Source organism: Hyla sarda, chromosome 3, assembly GCF_029499605.1.
Source record: "Hyla sarda isolate aHylSar1 chromosome 3, aHylSar1.hap1, whole genome shotgun sequence".
Lineage (NCBI taxonomy): Eukaryota > Metazoa > Chordata > Amphibia > Anura > Hylidae > Hyla > Hyla sarda.
The window spans coordinates 368,568,126-368,593,339 of record NC_079191.1 but is presented as its reverse complement, the minus strand read 5'-3'; the positions used below and the strand labels follow the sequence as shown (position 1 = coordinate 368,593,339).

At 42.7% G+C, this 25,214-nt stretch overlaps 1 protein-coding gene and 1 long non-coding RNA gene across 11 annotated transcripts in view; one reads left to right on the top strand and one right to left on the bottom strand.

Moving 5' to 3' along the window:
- The window catches only part of EML6 (EMAP like 6), a 205,332-nt gene that overhangs the window by 63,553 nt on the left and 116,565 nt on the right, over positions 1 to 25,214 (bottom strand). For all 10 annotated transcript variants that reach the window (XR_008891560.1, XM_056567759.1, XM_056567760.1 and 7 more), the window contains exons 14-21: positions 24,621 to 24,807; positions 19,783 to 19,888; positions 12,911 to 13,004; positions 10,863 to 10,963; positions 9,662 to 9,864; positions 8,104 to 8,215; positions 7,379 to 7,506; positions 3,601 to 3,742 (exon numbers count right to left, since the gene is read on the bottom strand). Coding sequence is in view for 9 of the 10 variants with exons in the window: in XM_056567759.1 (XP_056423734.1) it covers positions 3,601 to 3,742; positions 7,379 to 7,506; positions 8,104 to 8,215; positions 9,662 to 9,864; positions 10,863 to 10,963; positions 12,911 to 13,004; positions 19,783 to 19,888; positions 24,621 to 24,807 (1,073 nt within the window). In the remaining variant the exon portion in view is untranslated. The remainder of the gene's footprint in view (positions 1 to 3,600; positions 3,743 to 7,378; positions 7,507 to 8,103; positions 8,216 to 9,661; positions 9,865 to 10,862; positions 10,964 to 12,910; positions 13,005 to 19,782; positions 19,889 to 24,620; positions 24,808 to 25,214) is intronic.
- Positions 1 to 25,214, top strand: part of LOC130362767 (uncharacterized) — a 79,302-nt gene that overhangs the window by 31,031 nt on the left and 23,057 nt on the right. The window lies entirely within an intron of this gene.

Here is a 25,214-nt window from a genome sequence, read left to right as displayed (position 1 = left end):
GAGAGATAACAAATGCACTCCTTGTTGTTATTGAGCCCCTCAGAACCCCCTCCATGGTGCCCAGCTTTCTTATTCACTCAATTTCAGGGGAAGGGACCAGAGATGGGCTGTTCACCAGTAGCACACCCATAGTTACTTACTCCCTTACTACTCTAGCTAATCACATCCCAGCCAAACAAATCATATACTCCTCTATGATATATCATGATATAATGCTGGTGAAAGTGCAGTAAACAATTTGGCACGGTGCTGGGCTGATGATTTACACAGGGGATTCCTATATATGGAATGTGGGGGGAGAAGGGGATGCACTGTGTTTTTGCAAGAAGCTATTTGAGCAGACATAAAGAAAAATCAGGCCATCAAGGAAAGAGTTACCATAAGTACGGTACTGAACAGGGTAGCGCTGTATTGGGGGCTGTCTTATACAGTACACTACTATAGATGGCATTTAACCCCTTAAGGATGCAGGACGTAAATGTACGTCCTGGTGAGGTGGTACTTAACGCACCAGGACGTACATTTACGTCCTAAGCATAACCGCGGGCATCGGAGCGATGCCCGTGTCATGCGCGGCTGATCCCGGCTGCTAATCGCAGCCAGGGACCCGCCGGCAATGGCCGACGCCCGCGATCTCGCGGGCGTCCGCCATTAACCCCTCAGGTGCCGGGATCAATACAGATCCCGGCATCTGCGGCAGTTCGCGATTAAAATGAACGATCGGATCGCCCGCAGCGCTGCTGCGGGGATCCGATCATTCATAACGCCGCACGGAGGTCCCCTCTCCTTCCTCCGTGCGGCTCCCGGCGTCTCCTGCTCTGGTCTGTGATCGAGCAGACCAGAGCAGGAGATGACCGATAATACTGATCTGTTCTATGTCCTATACATAGAACAGATCAGTATTAGCAATCATGGTATTGCTATGAATAGTCCCCTATGGGGACTATTCAAGTGTAAAAAAAAATGTAAAAAAATTTAAAAGTAAAAGTAAAAAAAAAGTGAAAAATCCCCTCCCCCAATAAAAAAGTAAAACGTCCGTTTTTTCCTATTTTACCCCCAAAAAGCGTAAAAAACTTTTTTTATAGACATATTTGGTATCGCCGCGTGCGTAAATGTCCGAACTATTAAAATAAAATGTTAATGATCCCGTACGGTGAACGGCGTGAACGAAAAAATTTTTTTAAAAAGTCCAAAATTCCTACTTTTTAATACATTTTATAAAAAAAAAAAATTATAAAAAATTTATTAAAAGTTTTTTATATGCAAATGTGGTATCAAAAAAAAGTACAGATCATGGCGCAAAAAATGAGCCCCCATACCGCCGCTTATACGGAAAAATAAAAAAGTTATAGGTCATCAAAATAAAGGGATTATAAACGTACTAATTTGGTTAAAAAGTTTGTGATTTTTTTTAAGCGCAACAATAATATAAAAGTATATAATAATGGGTATCATTTTAATTGTATTGACCCTCAGAATAAAGAACACACGTCATTTTTACCAGAAATTGTACGGCGTGAAAACAAAACCTTCCAAAATTAGCAAAATTGCGTTTTTCGTTTTAATTTCCCCACAAAAATAGTGTTTTTTGGTTGCGCCATACATTTTATGATATAATGAGTGATGTCATTACAAAGGACAACTGGTCGCGCAAAAAACAAGCCCTCATACTAGTCTGTGGATGAAAATATAAAAGAGTTATGATTTTTAGAAGGCGAGGAGGAAAAAATGAAAACGTAAAAATTAAATTGTCTGAGTCCTTAAGGCCAAAATGGGCTGAGTCCTTAAGGGGTTAAGGGGGGGAAGGGTTAACTGATGCACTAGCCTTTACAATGAGCTATGAGCAAAAAAATTTATAAACAGCAGCCGAGAAATGATTATTACACTAAGCACTGCTGATGAGATAAGAGGGAACTCTTGATATGCCTTGCATAGACAGTGCCGATCATCAGAACGCTCACTGGTGCAGGTACACAGGCATTATCTCTCTCCTGCAAAGAGTACATGCTAATAGCCATCTCCACCTCCTGTAATCCATCTTGTTCAGGCTGTTACTAGAGATGTTTTGAACCTAACAATAGGCAGTGACAGCAGTTTGCAGGGAAGAGAGACACCTGGTGGCCATGACTTCAGAGCTGTATTTCTGGGGTAAGGAGTCCTTTTTTTTGTAAATTACGGTATATGTTTTACAGAAATATTAAGAATCATGTAGGCTATAAAATGGAGGGAAGTTGTTTGCAACGACAGTGACGATTTGAAGTCTAGCAACAGTTTATAACTGATAACTGAGTCAACAGTTTAGTTGAAATCTGTTGTGTTTTTTTCCAGTAGCATAACTCAAAGTGTCTAATGTAAAATTCTGATACTTTATAATGTTGTAAGGCTGCATTCACACCACGATTTTGTCCTACGGTTCCCATATACGGTTTCATATATGAAAACCTTATGCCGCCGTGTCAGGATCCGGACTGATAGCAGGTAGCGGGTACTGGTGGTGGATCCGCTGTACCAGAGAGGTGATGACGTGGGCCGTACTGGGGGAACGGAGTCTAAGGGATTACTGGTTTTCACCAGAGCCCGCCGCAAAGTGGGATGGACTTGCTGCGGCGGTAACCCCCAGGTCGTTACACCCGGTAGCGACTCAACCTCTCTGGTAGCTGAGATAGGCACGGTACAGAAGGGTCAGGCAAAATACACTATAAACGTTTTCTCTAGGGCACTATGACAACAAAGATCCGGCAAGGGCAGGAAGGGGCTGGACAGATTTATAATTTGGCGCTTAATTAACACTTTGGGCCAGGCACCAATCATTGGTGCGCTGGCCCTTTAAACTTTATGCAGCCGCGCGCGCGCCCTAGAGAGCGGGGACGCATGCGCCGGGACACATGACTGGCGTACACCGGAGCGGGGAGAGGTAAGTGAGACTGGGATGCGGATCGCGTGCGGGGACGAGCCGCCAATCGATGCGCATCCCTGCCGCGGGACCCAGGAACACTGCGCCCCCGGTCAGGGTGAAGGACCGGGGCACGCAAGGGAGCAGCAGAGGGCGAGCGCTCCGGTCCAGAAGCAGAGACCGGAGCGCTCGTCATGACACGCCGTATACATTAACATCAAGATGCATCCGGTTGCATACGGATTTGTGCTCGTATGGTTTTTTCCTACAGTTTTCCTGTTTTTCCAACAGTTTTGCGTCCTGTCTGAAAACCGTACATGCACCGCATCCAGTTTTTGTTAACACTGAAGTCAATGCAAACTGTGTGTCAGCAGTGGCATATGGTTTTTTGTATATGGTTTTGTCTTGCACATGCTCAGTAGAAGTGTTGACCCTTCTGAAAAGTACTTGAACTTGCTACTTTCCTTGGAATTTCAATAAAACAAAGGAATCTTTATTGGAATACATTTTGATTTAAAAAAAAACTGATACAGCCGGACATCAAAATTCAAACCGCATACGGTTTAAAACTGTATATGATTTAAAATATGAGTACGAATTTGCATACTGTTTTGTCAGTTTTTTTAAAACAGTATGGCAAAATAATGTTGTGAATGCACCCTAAAAGTCACCAACTAGTCATGAAGACTGGCACTTCAGGTACTCACCCTTTTTCAGTTTCCGCACAGCCAGCATGCGGTGTTGGGAGGATAGTTCCCAGATCCGGAGTGTTTTGTCATCACTCACTGTGGCACTTATAGGTAGCTGTGGATGGGTTGCCAGACCCCAGACTTCTCCCTCCATATGACCCTGTCACAGATAATAGTGTACATTAACAACAACTATGCTTTAAAATAAAAAAAAATAAAAAGCCAATTGTCAGCAATCCTTTTTTCAATAGGCACTCCTGCTTCTCTCTACAAAAGTGTTTACCAACCAGGGTGCCTCCAGCTGTTGCAAAACTACAGCTCCCAGCATGCCCGGACAGCCTTTCTAATTATACCCATTCATTTGGGAGGTACCCAAACATATAGGGTTTTTAAGTACATTAACCCTAACTAACCATTTCTCCCCAGAAGATGTTACTACAGCAACAGAAATGTGTTGGGAGGTCTGGAGAAGCGGAATGTTGTGTAAATATTACAGAGGATTTTTTAGTTTTCCCCTTTGTGTTGGAATTGCACTTTTTCTTTGTTGGATATTTCGCTGCAGCAGAGTCCCATTGACTTCAATAGGATTCTGTTCCCACGGTGAAATTTCCACAGCAGATATTTCTACCGCGGAAATCCTGATTCCGTCCTCCGCAAAAGAATGTCCGCAGGTGTTTTCTGAGCGGACATTCCCCACATTGAACATGGCCTTAGGTGTGATTGGTTGCTGTGGCCAAATCCAGTTTACCCACAGCAAAGCGCCGTTTCCGAATCATTTTGAACACATTTTCTCGCTGAATTTTCTCAGTGTGAACATACCCTATTGGTGAATCTTGCAATGGAGAATATTCTGTAATTCTACCCATTTCCATGGCTTTCCAGAGAACCACAATCACATCTAATAGCGTCTGCGTTTTATGCACCAGTCAATACGTTTCCAGTGATCTAATCACATCTACGAAATAATACTATTTGCCTTCAACTAATTCTATTATTGCAGCTGCCTCATCTACATATGGTTTGCTTGTGCTCACAAAGAACAGATTTGCAATTATCTTAAGGACGTCCAACAATAGCATCTTCTGCGTCTTAAAGAAACACGGCGCTTTCCATTAGGATACATGCCACGCACTGGAATCACGAGCTGGGTATCACTGTGTTAATGGGAAATCTGACTGAATGCATGTGTTCTGTGTATTGTGTTGTCCTGAGAGTCTCTGAGACACGCTGATTTATCATGGCTTGGCCTCATTCTGGCAGGTTCACGCAGTACTGTATAAAATGTTGTCACACTAGGTCTCTTCAGTGTCATCTCTTAGGGGAGCGATGTCTCATGAACGTGTCTGGGCGCACATCAAACTCCTTGCTGTCTCTGTGCATCATGGGCTCGATCTGATGTCTGCAGACACGAGAATACTATGATACAGAGGAGTCTTCATTTACCCATGTATTTATTTATGTTTGATATGAATGCATTAACTTTATAAATTATGACTGCTGTAAAGGCAGAGTGTCCCTACAACAGTGCCCAGAGGCCATATGACAGTGTCTTCCAACCAATGTACCTCCAGCTGTTGCAAAACTACAATTCCCAGCATGCCCGGACAGCCGAAGGCTGTCCGGGCATGCTGGGAGTTGTAGTTTTGCAACAGCTTGAGGTACATTGGTTGGAAGACACTGCCATATGGCAATGCTTTTAGGAAGAAAAGCTCCATATATGAAGTGTAAAATGGAGCTTTATTTGATTTATGATTTATTTTTCAGTCCAAGTCATACAGAATCTCAAGGAAATGGACGTACAGTGAAGGCCCTATGCACTTGAAGGAGAGCAATATTATGTCTCCGTACAAAACTGAGCCATGATAAGGTCATGTGAGATTCTTTAATGCATATTGTGACAGTGTGGCAAGGAAAGGGTGTATTTCCCTAGCTAACCCTGGAGAAACCTCCACCTGTGGCCTAATTAATGAGGGAGCAGAAAGGGGAAGTGTGTTTAAAAGGAAGTCAGACAGAATAGTTGGGGCTCTCCCTAGAAGACAGCAAGGTGGCTGTAGGGAGAGGCAGGGGTCCTGGTGAGGAACACACAGCCCGAGCTGTGAGTGGCCCCAAAGAGTTATGTGGACGAGGCACACAGCAAGAGATTGCAAAGGCTGTGTGTGAACAGTGAGTAGAAGAATGCAGGAGGCATAAGTTTAACTGGCCGGGAGAAGCCCACCAGTTGATAGTCAGAGCACGCTGAATTGTTTAGTTAGTGAATAGACCTTCTAGGGGTTTGTTTGTTCCTGTCTTATGTTTTTATTTATCCTGCAATCTGTCTAATAAAGCTGGCGAGGGGCCGGACTTGCATAAAGAACTGTTGTTTGCCAGTTTATTGAAGTGGAAAAGTGTCCTGTGGCGGTGTCAAGGACGATTCCAGAGCTATCCCCAGGGAGAAATGCTTACAATATCTATACATAAAAAATTTTGAATCATAGAATGTCAGCTTGTAGCATGCTACTTTACTAGTCATAAAGTTACTTGACACAAAGGCCTTCTCTGACGAGCTCTAAAAGAAGTGCTTTACAAACTGCAACCCCCTTCGATTTAGCCCCATCAATAGGATATAAAGGATCCATCTTTCGGTAAGCTTGTTGACTGTTTCCAATGACAACTAGCAGAACTGTGAAAGCAGCACTGGACTATAAGGCCTGGTTCACACTACAGAATCCGCTTAATCAGTTGGCACTATGACCGCACTTACACTGCCGTCCCGACAAATGGTAATGCGTGTGGCGCGGATTCTGCCAGAACATTCAGCAGGTTCAATGTTCTGGCAGAATTCTTTGATTGGAATTTTCTGACAGAAATTCTGTCCAGAAAATTCTGCAGTGTGAATGGATTAACGAAAAACCCATTCACCTGCAAGTAGCGAAATTTCCCAACCCAATTTCCTGAGCTGAATTCCGGTCGAAAATTCCGTAGTGTGAACCCGTCCGAATGTCTGCCGAGACAATGACAGTCTATTCTTACTGCGGATGCCGGAAGTGGAATTTGTGCACTGTGCACGATGCAACAGAATCCCACTGAAAACAATGAGACTCTGCTGCAACAGAATTTCTCTCTGTTCACTCTGTGAACAAAGCCTAATACATACTAGAATTCGTGATGTGTAAAAGATTTGTAATGCAATGTTCCTCTATATAAAATACTAAATGGTTTTCAAAGGTAGACATGTCCTTTTTTTTTAAATATATTACTCAGTACCTAATCCTGACCATGTACATCTAATTTTCTATGTGTCTAGCACCTATATTTATTTTTTTATTACACTTTTAATTTAGCTCACTAGTCTGAATTCCTCTCAAAGGGAGGAGGCGTGGCCTCACTGTGCACGTCTCCGCCCCCTCCCTCAGTATGCAGTCTGCTCACATCTCCCCTAACATTAGCAAAACCACAACTCCCAGCTAGTCCTCACTGACAGTATCGGGACACAAGCTGACAGTGGGAGGATTTTTCCTCCAGCTCTGAGCCCTGCGCTCACAGCTGTCAATCAAGGAAGTGTGTCCATGACGTAGGTGATGAAGCATGGACACAGCAAGACTAGCATGTGTCCAAGCAGGCCGGGGCAGTTGTTTGTCTGGCTTTTTCAGCATGAAATACCTAAAATTTTCTAATGAAAGCAATTGCAAAACCTATTGGTTATACATGCTTTACAACATATCAAAAGTTTGTGTATCTGACAGTGCCCATTTAAATTAAAACATGCAACCCAATAAATCTAGGCTACATGAGCAGTTTAATGCAAAAAATATTTTACCTGAACAAGCAATGTTATTGGACCACTTTTATCAATTTCCAGAACTTCTCCATTTTTGGTCCCAACCAAAATGTGTCCATGTCCCAAAGTGATGGCACGAATTGAAGGATTATCTTCTAAAAGTAGGCCTTGAAAACAAATGATATAGAGTCGGTAAACAGCAGCAAGGTGGAGCAATAAGAGTCAATGATATTGAAGGATATATTTAGAGCTTTATCATGAATAGAATGTCATTATACAAGACAGAAACTTCTCCACATATAAAGCAGAAACAATATTCTACCTTCACAGTTCTTTCTAGTACCATAAAAATTACCAGGATATATCGACTTATTCCTCTCTTTCTGCTGGTAGTAGCCATTAGGGTGCATTCACATGTACATAATCCACTGCAGGTTCTTTGCATCTGAAATTTCGCTGGCAGATTTGCTGCAAACCAATTAAAGTCAATGGGTAGCAGCATAGTCTGCTTTCAGGTGCTCCGGTGGGCTAGAAAAGGTGGATACAGTCCTAGGAGACTCTTTCCTAGGACTGTATCCACCTTTTCCAGCCCACCAGAGCACCTGAAAGCTGAACTAATTTATGCAGGCTAAAGTCAGCAAACCCCGAGCCACGAGATTCGCGACGAATCGAATCACTGTAACTTCGCTCATCTCTAGTTGCTATGGGCAACTGCCCCACTTTTCCTCTACATCTGTTATTACAGGATGATTCGAGGATGTTACCTTTTGAATTAGAAGAAATTGCTGATCTTTTAATGGCGTATGTCTTTAGGCACCGTTCAAACATGTCATCCCAGAGTTCCACCACTCCATCCTTTCCCCCGGTTACAAAACCCTGTGATATAAATTGCAACACATTATATATGTACAGTCAATTACTAAAATTAGTATTTATGTTCACATTTTTCAAATATTACTAAATAAATGGTATAAATACAAGAGACTTTTTCTGATCCATACAAAATAAAAATATATACATTTTGTAGATTTTATCTTTTTTTTTTTTTTTTTATAATATGGGTATTATGGCTATCATGGCTCTTAAAAGGAAAATGGATAGGCACTGTGAAGGACTTCTAGTCCCAGTGTGTGCTCGGCTCCAGGGGGCTTGACTCACAGTCCCAAAAGATCCAGACAAAGAACATAATGAAGCAGCACTCCAACAGGATTCAATCCAAAGATGTTTTTTTCCCTCATCCAAAATCGGTGCAACATTTCGGTCCACACCGGACCTTTTTCAAGCTTGAAAAAGGTCCGGTGTGGACCGAAACATTGCACCTATTTTGGATGAGTGAATAAAACACCTTTGAACTGAATCCTGTTGGAGTGCTGCTTCATTATGTTCTCTATCAAGGCTCTTATGTACTAGGCAAAATTAGACGTACATAGACCACTATGGACTCATACTGTGCTGTAAAACACTATAAAACACAAATATTTTACTGAAATAAATCAAAAGCAAACAAACACACAATTGTAGTATGTTGTGGAGATATGCACTGTCTATGGATACTTAATAAAACACATGGGGAGTCTTCATGTCACTATACAAGGTCAATGTACACAATGCTAAATTGGCAGGAGCCATTGGGAAGGCAATACAATGGCCATACTCCATGCAAACTGATCTGTATATCAATTTGTTATGCTTGCATTTTACACTTTTTAGGGCCCATGCACACTACAGAAATTCTGAGTTATTCCATGCAGAATTCCCCATGTGGCCGCCTCACATTATTTTCAATGGGATTATGCTGCTCTGTGCACAAGTTATGTAACGGAAACTCCTGAGGTAGATTCAGATCCTGACGAAAAAATTAACATTACATTCTTTCAACGGAATCCACCAGTGAAATCCCATTTTTCGATGGAATGACGCTTATTTCTGCAGTAAAAATCAGTGTGAGATAAGTGCCAATTCTGGACAGCACTGATTTCACTGATGTGCATGCAGAATAAATTGGAGCAGAATTTTTGTAGTGTGCATGGGCCCTTATAAGTGCACCGTAGGAGTAACATGTACATATAGATGTAGCCACAGTCACCTTGATCCCTGGCGTGTTAGGTTATTGTACTACATTTCTGAAGTTGAGATAAGTTATCCTAACTTTAACATTCCACCATAATTACTGGCTTTATCTTGATCTCTGGTGCTTTAGGATATCCCAACACAACACATTGTAGTGCTGGATCATTCAAGATAACCATACTTTATTTTACATGCCCTCTGCTGGTACACAACTATAACCAGATGACACCATACATATAAAGATGTTATCACCTTATCCAATGCGTACATGGCAAATACAGGTCCATCATGGGCTTTAATGGTTTTAAGCAGAAGGATATCTTTCCAAACATAAATATCTCCTGTTGCTGCTCCAGAAAACACTAGTTCTTCTGTCCTTCCATATGAAACACACATCATTGTGTCTAGTTTTCCAATATTTCCGAAAGTTCCCCGTTTTGAGGTAAATCCTCCCCCTGCCAAGAAAATATTTGATAGTATAACAGGGCATTTATATTGTGAATTATGTTAGAATGTATTAACATTATTGTATGTAGGAAAAAATGATTAATACATTTTTTTTTTATTCAGATACTGAACCGAATTAAGTTCTGCAGATTGTCAGGGCATGGCCACCAAAATGCAAGAGGCCTTCTGAAAACCTTTAGTGCTGTGGATATTTAACTAAACAAAAAGTATACTGATGTAAATAGAGTCAAAGGGGTTTTCCAGGACCTTTTGATTGTTGGCCTACCCTTAATACCAGATTGGTGGGGGTCCAACACTACCTGCCAGTCAGCTGTTTGACAGAGCTCTCCAGAACATGGCCCCGACTTTCCTTGCTGCATGATGTGGTGGGTCAGCATGAGCTCCATGTATTTGGGATGGAGGAACTGGAAATAATGTATGGAGTGCGTGTCGGCCAACCACTCCAAGCACCGAGGGAGAGTTTGGCACTGTTTTTGAGATTGTGGATGGTCCCAGAGGTCAGACCCCCTCGCCCATCCCTATTAGACTCTTATCCCCTATCTAGTGGATAAGAGATACATTTTAAAGGGCTGGGTGAAATAACTTCTATGGCTTATGTAGTCATACCTATTAAGGGATTTGCTAAAGAGACAAGTTTTATCAGTGATCTCAAAGGCTATGTTCAGATGAAGGAATTTCTACATTTGAATTCTGCAAGGAGATTCCACAGCAGCAGAGTCCTACTGATATCAATGGGATTCTGCTGTACTGTTTACATGGTAGAATTTCAGGGGCAGATGTTTCTGGCACAGAAATTAAAATTCCCCTGTCTGCACAAAGAATAGATGGAAATGTACTGCTATCTATTCCAAGCGATCCTGGCACATGTTCTGCCGGCGATCCGCTGTTGGGGGAATGTCTGCACGAAAATTTTCTGTGCGGATATTCTCCCATGTAACATAGCCTAATGGTGCATGTGCTGTAACATTCCAGTAATAACCATTACCTGTTTGTTGCCAGAACTTGATGTGCTTCATGCCAACAGTGACCAGCTTATCATTATGATGTGGGTTACATTTCACAACAAATATTTTATCTTTGTGACCCCTGCAGTGAATAAAACATAAAAAATATAAAGAAACAGTGAAGTTCTGAAAGTCATACGTCTTACATAATCCATTATCACTGCTAGGGGCTATTACTACTTCCATCATGGAACAGACTCCTTTCCATGAGGGGAGTAGTAATTCCCTGGCTGCGGGAGTCTGCAGGCGGCTGGGAAGGCTACAGTAGTGTTTGTACTACTAGCCCCATCATGGAACAGGGTCTGTTCCATGTTGGAGGTAGTAGTACAGGGGCTGAGGGATTGATCGCACCGGCTCTCACTTCTGAGACCCGATGTAATTAGCAGTTATAAAGCAGGGGAGCGTGAGGCATGCTCCGCTCCCCTGCGATGTATGTACTGTGTAAACTTTCATTTTGAAATCCCCAGCCGGGAGCCCTGAATGGCCAGCACCAAGTAGCCATTTAGGGCTCCCAGCGGGGGGTTTTAAACTACTACTGTGACCCCCAAATGTATGCCCCCATGCATATTTATAATAATTTATTGGCCCCAGTGTGCATATCCTTATTACCCCCAGTGTCCTTATTACCCCTCCAGCTGCCTTTTCCTCGTCTTCTTGGAGCAGGGCAGCAGCGGGGCGTATCAAGAACTGGCGGCGGTGAATGAATGAAGCCGACATGTCCCGCATTTAGGCTTCATTCATTCATCCACCCACGCCGCCCGACATGTCCCCACTGCTGCCCACTGCTGCCCTGCTCCTAGTGCAATCAGAGCGCACCGCCGGGACATGTCTATTCTCTGCTGATCAACTACGGAGATGAGCAGAAAAGAAAAGATATGTCCCGGCGGTGCGCTCTGATTGCGCTAGAAGCAGGGCAGCAGCGGGGACATGTTGGGCGGCGGCGGTGAATGAATGAAGCCTACATACGGGATGTGTCGGCTTCATTCATTCATTCATTCATTCACCGCCACCGGTTCCGACATGTCCCGCTGCTGTCTTGCACCAAGAAGATGAGGAGCAGGCAGCGGGAGGGGTAATAAGGACACTGGGGGAATAAGGATATGCACCCTGGGGCCAATAAATTATTATAAATATGCATGGGGGCATAAATTTGGGGGTCACAGTAGTAGTTTAAAACCCCACCGGGAGCCCTGAATAGCTACTCTGTGCGGGCAATTTAGGGCTCCCGGCAGGGATTTCAAAATGAAAGTTTACACAGTACATACATCACAGGGGAGAGGAGCATGCCACCCGCTCTCCTGGTTTATAACTGCTGATGGCATTGGGTCTCAGAAGTGAGACCCGGTGTGCTCAATCCCTCAGCCCCTGTACTGCTACCCCCAACATGGAACAGACTCTGTTCCATGATGGGGGTTGTAGTATAAACACTAATGTAGCCTCCCCAGCCGCCGGCAGACTCCCGCAGCTGGGGGAACTACTACTCCCATCATGAAAACAAGTCTTTTCCATGATGGGAGTAGTAGTAGTCCCTCAGCACTGCAGGAGTCTGCTGGTGTCACCTCTTCTGAGCATGCTCAGAAGCAATAACAGTTCAAAAACGGATATTATAAACTGGCGGCAAACGGATGACATTAAAGGTTCAGCCGTTTGCCATAGATTTCAATGTTAAATTTATAATATCCATTTATATTCCGTTATTTTTGACAGGAGAAAAAATACTGCATGAAACGTCTTTTCTCCCTTCAAAAAACCCCCAGAAAAGTAAGCAAACATGTGCAAATGGGTGATAAAGGATTGTAAAAAAAAATCCCATTGACATCAATGGGATTATTTTACAGCCGTTTGCAACCTGTTTAAAAATTATCAAACGGATTGCAGAATGAGCATTTATTAGCAGAGGCAGACCGCCGTGTGAACGAGCCCTAAATAACATTTTACATGTAAACCTAAGTTCAGAACAGTCACATTATAGCACTATTTCAAACAGTCCGCATTAAAACAACAGATTACAATAGAATGACTTCCTTACCGTGTTGTGGCAATTTTCTCTCCTTTTTTCCAGTCCCAGAACACAATTGTATGATTATCGTCCAAACCAACAGACACCAAACATTTTCCATCAGCTGTAAAGCAAATACCTATTACTGAGGCAATATTAGTGCAACAAACAGGACAGTCCAATAACACATACAGTAAAGCTAAGGACAGGACAGAACAGTCCAATAACACATACAGTAAAGCTAAGGACAGGACAGAACAGTCCAATAACACATACAGGATGGCTCAGAACAGGACAGTCCAATAACACATACAGTATAGTTCAGGACAGGACAACCCAATAACACATACAGGATGGCTCAGGACAGGACAGGACAGTCCAATAACACATACAGGATGGCTCTGGATAGAACAGTCCAATAACACATACAGGATGGCTCAGGACAGGACAGTCCAATAACACATACAGGGTGGCTCTGGATAGAACAGTCCAATAACACATACAGGATGGCTCAGGACAGGACAGTCCAATAACACATACAGGATGGCTCAGGACAGGACAGGACAGTCCAATAACACATACAGGATGGCTCTGGATAGAACAGTCCAATAACACATACAGGATGGCTCAGGACAGTCCAATAACACATACAGGATGGCTCAGGACAGTCCAATAACACATACAGGATGGCTCAGGACAGTCCAATAATACATACAGGATGGCTCTGGTTAGAACAGTCCAATAACACATACAGGATGGCTCAGGACAGGAGGACAGTCCAATAACACATACAGGATGGCTCAGGACAGGAGGACAGTCCAATAACACATACAGGATGGCTCAGGATAGAACAGTCCAAAAACACATACAGGATGGCTCAGGACAGTCCAATAACACATACAGGATGGCTCAGGACAGGAGGACAGTCCAATAACACATACAGGATGGCTCAGGACAGTCCAATAACACATACAGGATGGCTCAGGACAGGAGGACAGTCCAATAACACATACAGGATGGCTCAGGACAGGAGAACAGTCCAATAACACATACAGGATGGCTCAGGACAGTCCAATAACACATACAGGATGGCTCAGGACAGGAGGACAGTCCAATAACACATACAGGATGGCTCAGGACAGGAGGACAGTTCAATAACACATACAGGATGGCTCAGGACAGGAGGACAGTCCAATAACACATACAGGATGGCTCAGGACAGGAGGACAGTCCAATAACACATACAGGATGGCTCAGGACAGGAGGACAGTTCAATAACACATACAGGATGGCTCAGGACAGGAGGACAGTCCAATAACACATACAGGATGGCTCAGGACAGGAGGACAGTCCAATAACACATACAGGATGGCTCAGGATAGAACAGTCCAAAAACACATACAGGATGGCTCAGGACAGTCCAATAACACATACAGGATGGCTCAGGACAGGAGGACAGTCCAATAACACATACAGGATGGCTCAGGACAGTCCAATAACACATACAGGATGGCTCAGGACAGGAGGACAGTCCAATAACACATACAGGATGGCTCAGGACAGGAGAACAGTCCAATAACACATACAGGATGGCTCAGGACAGGAGGACAGTTCAATAACACATACAGGATGGCTCAGGACAGGAGGACAGTCCAATAACACATACAGGATGGCTCAGGACAGGAGGACAGTCCAATAACACATACAGGATGGCTCAGGACAGGAGGACAGTTCAATAACACATACAGGATGGCTCAGGACAGGAGGACAGTCCAATAACACATACAGGATGGCTCAGGACAGGAGGACAGTTCAATAACACATACAGGATGGCTCAGGACAGGAGGACAGTCCAATAACACATACAGGATGGCTCAGGACAGTCCAATAACACATACAGGATGGCTCAGGACAGGAGGACAGTCCAATAACACATACAGGATGGCTCAGGACAGGAGAACAGTCCAATAACACATACAGGATGGCTCAGGACAGTCCAATAACACATACAGGATGGCTCAGGACAGGAGGACAGTCCAATAACACATACAGGATGGCTCAGGACAGGAGAACAGTCCAATAACACATACAGGATGGCTCAGGACAGGAGGACAGTTCAATAACACATACAGGATGGCTCAGGACAGGAGGACAGTCCAATAACACATACAGGATGGCTCAGGACAGGAGGACAGTCCAATAACACATACAGGATGGCTCAGGACAGGAGAACAGTCCAATAACACATACAGGATGGCTCAGGACAGGAGGACAGTTCAATAACACATACAGGATGGCTCAGGACAGGAGGACAGTCCAATAACACATACAGGATGGCTCAGGACAGTCCAATAACACATACAGGATGGCTCAGGACAGGAGGACAGTCCAATAACACATACAGGATGGCTCATGACAGGAGAACAGTCCAATAACACATACAGGATGGCTCAGGACAGTCCAATAACACATACAGGATGGCTCAGGACAGGAGGACAGTTCAATAACACATACAGGATGGCTCAGGATAGAACAGTCCAATAACACACACACAGTATGGCTCAGGACAGTGAATGGTGCTCAACAAAACAGATCTAACCAGATTCCACATAGAGAAAGGCCTGCAACACAATCTGGCACTGCAACACAATCTCTCCTACATCCACCTTCCCATTCAAGGATTACAAACTGGTCATATTACCGGGGTCGCAACTGAAGGTGGAGGTACTCAATTCATTATTGCACACCAGATACTATACCTAGATAGCACAACTTAATATCCTGATGTGATGACAATGCAAGAAGAAGATAACTAGCACTTCCAACATCAGCCAAGTTCTGCATTGCGCAAAAAAAGGTCTGGGTATTCATCGAAAGTGGAGTAGGTGCACGTTTTTACTCCATACATTCATGTGGTGGAATCCTGCACCAAATTTATTACATGGCACAGGGCATGTAATAAATATGGTGCTGATCCACTTTGAATGATGCTTCCTCTGTGACATTTTAGCCCATGTGACAGCCCATAATGCTGTCCACAGTCAGTTTGTAAGCAAAGTCAGGGCTGGTGCGGATTTGTGCCTTAGTTGCGACAAACTGAGAAGTCGCACATCATAAAATCCTGACCACTGCATGAGATCAATGAAAAGTTTCTCAACAGCATCTGAGACAAACTGTGTGACAAATTTACCCCACAAAACCATGGTAAAACCAATGATAACTTCCCCCCAAAGAACCTATTCACCACTGAAATTTACCTAGGAAGCTATGGTTGGCACCAACGTCACAGCCAGTGGCGACAAGAAAATCACAGTGTTTATGGTGCTGAAATTTGGAGTTTGACCCCTGAGGAAGCCCATTGGGTGATATGTGTGGGGCCTCTGCTCCCGATGTGGAGTCAGACACATTTATTTAATAACAAGTGGTATGTTTTTAGTCATAATGACGTCTACATGATATTTTTTGTCTGTTTTATGTGCTGGCACAAAAGGCCTTTTGTACAGGCCTTTTTGCAGTCTTTAATAACGTTTTCCATATCTGAGATGGTTGGGATGTGCAGTCCGTTAGTTTTTTTTGCATTTTGCTTTGGTAAAGGTTGGCATTATCACTGGCACTTTCAACAAGGATAGAACTTCATTCTCATGGACCTTATAAGATGGTAGGTACCCTTTATCCCAGCATAAGGTGTCTCCACAAGACATTGTAATCTCCCATAGGAGCAATGGTTCTAGTGGTGAACACCTCCATAATACAGCACTTGATGGAACATGATACAGTTTTGTTTCTCACCGATTCTCTATAAATAGGTGAGAAAAACAGCATTCCTGTGCATGAACTCTTACACATTCAGAGCACCAGTATGATCCTATAGCATGCCACAGGTGCAATATTACAGTTCTGTACAAATCCTCAGTACGTTCATGAGGGCTACCTTTTTTAAGCAATAAGAAACACAAAATAAAAATAAAGAGTTTGCATATTACAATTTCCATATATGGCAAAAAATACACGCTGTTCCAAATTATTATGCACATTTTACAGGGTGGGCCATTTATAGGGATACACCTTAAAAAAATGGGAATGGTTGGTGATATTAACTTCCTGTTTGGGGCACATTAGTATCACCAACCATTCCCATTTTATTAAGGTGTATTCATATGAATCGCCCACTCTGTATTTAAGTGTCACAAAGATGAAATATTTTGTTTTTAAGTTTTTAACTCATGGATAATATTATGTCTCAGGGCTCTTTTGATCACTGAAAACAATCTCAGACACCTGTGATAATTAGATTGCCAGGTGAGCCCAATTTAAGGCAAAACTAATAAAGGTGGGTGGTCCACATCATTAAAGGGGTACTCCGCTGCACAGCGTTTGGAACAAACCCCACCCCTCATGAGGAGTGAGGGTGTGACATTATGAGGGGATGGGGCTATGATGTCACAAGCACCCGGCGCTGGCTTCAGCATTCGGAACAGTTTGTTCCAAAGGCTGAGCAGTACCCCTGTAAGCAGAGCACCATTTTCAAGCAATATGGGGAAGAAAAAGGATCTCTCTGCTGTCATAGTTCAATGCCTTGGATGAGGTATGAAAAAATTAGATATTTCACAAAAACGTAAGCGTGATCATCGCACTATTAAGAGATTTGTGGCTGATTCAGAGCAAAGACGGGTTCGTGCAGATAAAGGCACATTGAGGAAGATTTCAGCCAGATCCATGCATCGGATCAAGAGAGCAGCTGCTAAAATACCATTACATAGTAGAAAACAGATATTCGAAGCTGCTGGCTCCTCCAAAGTCTTGCAACTGTGCATAAACCTTCTATTTGGCCACCACTAACCAATGCTCACAAGCAAAAACGGTTGCATTGGGCAGAAAAATACAGGAAGACTGATTTTCAAACAGTCCTGTTCACTGATGAGTGCTGCGCAACCCTGGATGGTCCAAATGGATGGAACAGTGGATGGTTGGTGGACGGCCACCCTGTTCCAACAAGGCTGCAACGTCAGCATGGCGGTGGTGGAGTCATGTTTTGGGCCAGAATCATGGGAAGAGAGCTGGCCGGCCCCTTTAGGGTCCCCGAAGGTGTAAAGATGACCTCTGCAAAGTATGTGGAATTTTTGCCTGACCACCTTCTTCCCTGGTACAGAAGGAAGAACTATGCTTTCCGTAATAAAATCATCTTCACACATGAAAATCCACCATCTCATGCTGCAAAGTATACCTCTGCATCAATGGCTGCTATGGGGATAAAAGGAGAGAAAGTCATGGTGTGGCCTCCATCCTCCCCTGACCTCAATCATACTGAGAACCTTTGGCGCATCCTCAAGCAAAAGATCTCTGAGGGTAGGAGGCAGTTTACATCCAAACAGCAGCTCTGGGAGGCTTTTCTGACATCTAGCAAAAAACTTCAAGCAGAAACTATCCAAAAACTCCCAAATCAATGGATGCAAGACTTGTGAAGCTGCTATCAAATAAGGAGTCCTATGTTAAAATGTAACGTGACCTGTAAAATGTTTAAAAAGTTCAAATGTTCTTAAAAGTTTGATTGAAACAGCTTTTAATTTCAGTAAATATGCTGCAAACACAATAGCCCTGATTTACTATTGTAAACCTGACATGTTTTGTCGGGTTGTGTGACAGATTCTGGCGCATTGTGACAGATTCATTCTGTCTCATTGTGCCAGAAATGAAAAAAAAATGACCAACTCTCCCTTTTACTGAGAAAACCCGAAAAAGGGGGTGTGGTCACAGAAAAGGGGGGCGTGACCCTGACATTTTTACCAAAACCCAACATATTTACTAAGGTTTCCACAGAAAAAATGTGGTGGATTTCAGCTGAGGAAAACCCTACAGATCAGAGCATGTGTTAAAAAAAACCTTAGTAAATACCGTGAAAAAAAAATTGTTGAGAATTAAAAACCCACAACGAAAACTATACTCCATTCTTAGTAAATCAGGGCCCAAATGTTTGACGGGATCTGGTACACTGCTGTGGCTCTATGTTCTTCTTCATGAGTCAGCACAAGGATGTTCCTACTTCCTACCTACCACCAGATTTAGATCCGAAATTAAGCACTGACTCATACCATGCAGCTGTAGGCCGTCATACACAATAGGACTGTATAATTCACTTAATTATAGTATTGGTCTTACTTTAACTTACAAGAAATATCATTACGGAAGATCATCATTGATGTGACAAATCTCACCATAAAGATCTGCATTTGGTCCCCTCTATGCAGTAAAACCTCTCCAGAAAACCTCCACATTGAGAAGACCACCAACATAGATCAGATTTTCTATGACAGATATTCACTGTAAATTGTCATACTAATAAAATAATAGCGCTGTATTTCCAGTAAAAACTACAAATACCACAATGGACCCTAACAGACCCATTATTACTAAATATGCTCGGGGGGGGGGGGGGGCTAAGGTTATCATCATGAAAAGGAACCAGTACTGTGTCATGGTTTTCACTTATGTACAGAAAATTTGACACAGATGTAAGCAGAGCTTAAAGGGGTACTCTTCTGCTCAGCGTTTGGAACAAAATATTCCGAATGCTTAGAGCCGGTGCCGAGAGCTCGTGACGTCATAGCCCCGCTCGTGACATCATAGAGCCAGCGCCGGGAGCTCATGACGTCATAACCCCACTGCTCATGATGTCACACCCCACCCCCTCAATGCAGGTCTATGGGAGGGGGCGTGACGGCTGTCACGCTCCCTCCCATAGACTTGCATTGAGGGGGTGGGGTGTGACTCCATGAGGGGCGGGGCTATGATGTCACAAGCTCCCGCCGCCGGCACTAAGCGTTCAGAACATTTTGTTCCAAACGCTGAGCAGTGGAGTACCCCTTTAAGATTAATAAAAATTGTAGAAGTAAATGATATCATACCTGTAAAATCCAGCGCACAGACCCCTCTTTGGTGTTGTCCTTTCAACAGCGATAAACACTTCAGTGTCTGTGTATCCCAAACATGAATTGCAGCATCCCGTCCAATCTAGATTGCAATTATTTATGATTAATGGAATATTTCTCAAATATCTGCACCGTAACAAGTGTGTCTTCTCACCCACCCATCCACGCTGTATACATTAGATAAAAAATGTAAAGGCCGCACTAGAGCAAAAACAAAGAAAGTAGGGGCCAGAGTGCTCAGAGCTAAGAGCTCTAGGTCAACCCAATTACAATGACTGAAGGTTAAAGGGGTATTCCAGGCCAAAACTTTTTTTATATATCAACTGGCTCTGGAAAGTTAAACAGATTTGTAAATTACTTCGATTAAAAATCTTAATCCTTCCAATAGTTATTAGCTTCTGAAGTTGAGTTGTTGTTTTCTGTCTAACTGCTCTCGGATGACTCACGTCCCGGGAGCTGTGCAGTTCCTATGGGGATATTTTCCCATCATGCACAGCTCCCGGGACGTGACATCATCATTGAGCAGTTAGACAGAAAACTTCAGAAGCTAATAACTATTGGAAGGATTAAGATTTTTTAATAGAAGTAATTTACAAATCTGTTAACTTTCCGGAGCCAGTTGATATATAAAAAAAAGTTTTTGCCTGGAATACCCCTTTAATACTGTGCACTGATTTTACAGAACACATAAATTCACATAATTATCTTTATTTAGAATACGTGGAATACTTTATACAAGGGAGTAAGGCCTCATTTGCCAAACCTAACAGAATAAAACTGCCTTTGTTGTCTACAGCATCCAATCAGATTTCAGCTTTCATACCGCCAGAGATGGTTAGGAAATGAAGCTGTGCTCTAACTGGATACTATGGGCAGCAAAGACACTTTTTCTTTAACGTACAGTTCAAAGAATAAAGCGGCTGCACTCACCCAGAAATTCTTGCCAGATGAAATCTTAATTCAGTTATCCATAAAGCGGTATAGCGGGTAGACGCAGAGGAGCAGCCTCGCAGCAACAGACTGTTTCCTGCACCCCAAGGAAGTGTGCTTGGGGCGCAGGAAACAGTCTGTCACTGCAAGGCTGCTCCTCTGCATCTACCCGCTATACTGCTTTATGGATAACTGAATAAAGATTTCATCTGGCAAGAATTTTTGGGTGAGTGCAGCCGCTTTATTCTTTGAACTGCACGTTATCCTTCACTTGGCTTGGAGTGCACCCTCAGATCAGCCCCACTGGTTTTGCTTGCTGGACTGGCTAGTCCAGGACAGGATCTATTGGGGATTGCAGTGCGGGATTTACCTTGTCTTGCCTAGCTGGCACTTTTTCTTTAAGACAGTTTTCACGAAGGCGTTTGTATTAACCGTGGCTAAAATACGTGTGAACAGTTGCCTAGCAACAGGTTCTATACTATACGGCTGACAATGCTAGATGTCCTGTGGAGACCTACAGTCATAACTGCAATTTCCAATAATAAATTAGATTTTTTCCTATAATTTACGGGATATGACGACTGAATCAGATGGTTAATTAAACAGTAATAAGACATTTTGATTATGTTAAGAAATGTCCTTAACAGTGTCCTTTATGTCCTTTAGATAGGATATCTTGCCATTTTCTTGCCTTTGAGCGTATTTATTAATATTAGACCGTTTAAATGCTTTGAGTAAAGTTAAAAGAAAAAAGAAAATCACTAATTATTTTAACCTTTTCCACACTGTATAAAGGTCATATACTGTAGATTAGCCCAGAACGTTTGACACATTGGTGACAGTCTGCGCTGACATCCATCGTCTTACTGTGCCGTAACATCACCGGTTACTTATGCCCAGGGCTCAGACTCAGGTCTGAAGTGAAGGACATGTCCCTTATATTTTATTATATTTTTTTATTCAATCTTGCTCTGGGTCATGGCACAAGTTTCAGGGGCCCCCTAAAACGCTGTGCCATGACCACGGAGCAACATTGAGTGTTTATATTTCTGCCTGCTCTGGAGATGTTTATATCTGCTTATAAGCATGTTTACAGTCTTATAAGACTACGATGAAAAAAGAAAAAAAAAGAAAACTAATGAAAGTCCAGCAATCGTTGTGAGTTACGCCCTTATAGGGATTTTGGTTGTCTACTGCTATTAAGCTAGTGGCCAACTGCTTTTTCCCCTGTGTATGTGTTACCTAAAATTTTACTGAAGAGCACGATAGAGCACTGATATATAGGGTGTGCATTCAGACTGCACCATAATGGTCTATTCACACGTACAGTTTTCTGCTGCAGATTTCAATGTAAACTTAACACAGCTTGAAATCCTGCGCAACAAATCAGCGCAGAATACTGTACGTGTGAATAGACCCTCAAAAGAGTGACTAGAGAAATTGGTGTATATCTTAAAAAAGTTTAGATAGCACCAAGTCCTTAGACCTGCTGTGATCGCAAGATGTAAGTCAGTCAAGTGCGCGGCAGCATGCACTTTAATTCCCAGGTGTCAATGAAATCGGACTCCTTCACTGCATTTGCCTATAAAGTGAAAGGGCCAGATTGGGTGGCCAGCTGGTGAGTGAAGAGCACTGGCGCTTTAGCCATCTATTACTATCGCAGCTGGTCTCAGGACTGGACGACATGTCAAAAGTTTTTTCACATGACTAACACTTTAAATAACCCAATGATATTCTATTGAGATTACAGTTCTACATTGCAGGCCACCAATTGTGCAAGTTCTCCCACTTAAAAAGATGAGAGAGGCCTGTAATTTTATCATAGGTATACCTCAACTATGAGAGACATAATGAGAAAAAAAAATCCATAAAATCACATTGTCTGATTTTTAAAGAATTTATTTGCAAATTATGGTGAAAAATAAGTATTTGGTCACCTAATTGGTCACAAGCAAGATTTCTGGCTCTCGCAGACCTGTCATTACCTGTATTAATGGCTCCTGTTTGAACTTGTTATCCATATAAAAGACACCTGTCCACAACCTCAAAGTCACACTCCAAACTCCACTATGGCCAAGACCAAAGAGCTGTCGAAGGATATCAGAAACAAAACTGTAGACCTGCACCAGGCTGGGAAGACAATCTGCAAAAGGCAAGCAGATTGGTGTGAAGAAATCAACTGTGGGAGCAATTATAAAAAAATGGAAGACATACAAGACCACTGATAATCTCCCATAGGGGACCAAAGTAACAAAGGCTACCATCAGTAACACACTATGCCACCAAGGACTCAAATCATGCAGTGCCAGACGTGTCCCCCTGCTTAAGCCAGTACAAGTCCAGGCCAGTCTAAAATTTGCTAGAGAGCATTTGGATGATCCAGAAGAGGACTGGGAGAATGTCATATGGTCAGATGAAACCAAAATAGAACGTGTTTGGAGGAGAAAGAATGTTGAGTTGCATCCAAAGAACACCATAACTACTGTGAAGCATGGGGGTGGAAACATCATGCTTTGGGGCAGTTTTTTTTTTAGCAAAGGATGACTGATCCGTATAAAGAAAAGAATGAATGGGGCCATGTATCGTGAGATTTTGAGTGAAAACCTCCTTCAATCAGCAAGGGATGGGACATTCATGCTTTCTCCTCCAAACACGACGAGTTGAGTTTTTACCAAAAAGTTCTACTTTGGTTTCATCTGACCATATGACCTTCTCCCAATACCCTTCTGGATCATCCAAATGCTCTCTAGTAAACTTCAGATGGGCCCAGACATGTACTGGCTTAAGCAGGGGGACACGTCTGGCACTGCATGATTTGAGTTCCTGGTGACGTAGTGTGTTACTGATGGTAGCCTTTGTTACTTTGGTCCCAGCTCTCTGCAGGTCATTCACTAGGTCCCCCTGTGTGGTTCTGGGATTTTTGCTCATCGTTTTTGTGATCATTTTGACACCACGGGGTGAGATCTTGCGTGGAGCCCCAGATCAAGGGAGATTATCAGTGGTCTTGTATGTCTATTTTCTAATAATTGCTCCCACAGTTGATTTCTTCACACCAAGCTGCTTGCCTATTGCAGATTCAGTCTTACAAGCCTGGTGCAGGTCTACAATTTAGTTTCTGGTGTCCTTCGACAGCTCTTTGGTCTTGGCCATAGTGGAGTTTGGAGTGTGACTGTTTGAGGTTGTGGACTGGTGTCTTTTATACTGATAACAAGTACAAACAGGTGCCATTAATACAGGTAACGAGTGGAGGACAGAGGATACTCTTAAGGTCTGTGAGAGACAGAGCTTGTTTGTAGGTGACCAAATACTTATTTTCCACCATCATTTGCAAATAAATTCTTTAAAAATCAGACAATGTGATTTTATGGATTTTTTTTTCTCATTATGCTTCTCATAGTTGAGGTATACCTATGATGAAAATTACAGGCCTCTCTCATCTTTTTAAGTGAGAGAACTTGCACAATTGGTGGCTGACTAAATACTTTTTTGCCCCAATGTATCTGTGACAGGCACAGGCCCTATTGACATCACTGGCTTGAACGTGGTCAGCTAGTGACTACTCCAAAGTCATTTTCCGAGCATATATATACGTTTTTAGATTTTTCAGTCCAAGCAAAACATGCATATGCTAGGAAAATGACCCAAACATACTCACTGACTATGCTCAGGCTATTAAAACCAATAGGGCTGTGACTGTCTGCACATTGTGCCAATGTATTTGAGCCAGGGAGGGCACAAACGTGATGTGAACCCGACTTTACATGTAGGTGGTATTGGCCATTTTGCTAAAAAATTATTGCTGCTGAACATTACTAGACTAAAGATAAAATAAATTATATAAATAGTAGTTGCACTGTCATTGAGTGTAAAAGCTATTTTCTTACCTGGCCAGTTGCTACATAATCTTTCACTGGGTGAATGGCCAAACTGAGGATGTCATCATCATGCCCTAGGTACAATCTTTGGGAATGTTGTAGTCTGTTATACACCACTGCCACTGCTGCCACATGGTACACCACCTCTCCAGTCTGGGTGTAGAACAGGTTGTTTCTACAGTCATAGCCCCTGTAGCTAGAGCCGCAAAAAAATAGATATATGTTCACATATTATACGGTACCCTATAGCGGAAACACATGTCTAACCAAATGAAGTAAATTATACTATTAACTTAGACTTCATTTTAAAGAGCCCAGCTCAAAGCATAAAAATAATAGCCCTGGATTATTACCCCTCATCAATTAACCCCTTAAGGACTCGGTTTTTGAATTTTCGTTTTTTTCCTCTTTACCTTTTAAAAATCATAACCCTTTCAATTTTCCACCCAAAAATCCATATTTTGGCTTAATTTCTGCACCACCAATTCTACTTTGCAGTGATATTAGTCACGTTACCCAAAAATCCATGGCATAACGGAAAAAAAAATCATTGTGCTAAAAAACTGTCGAAAAAATGCCATTTTGTTAATTTTGGGTGCTTAC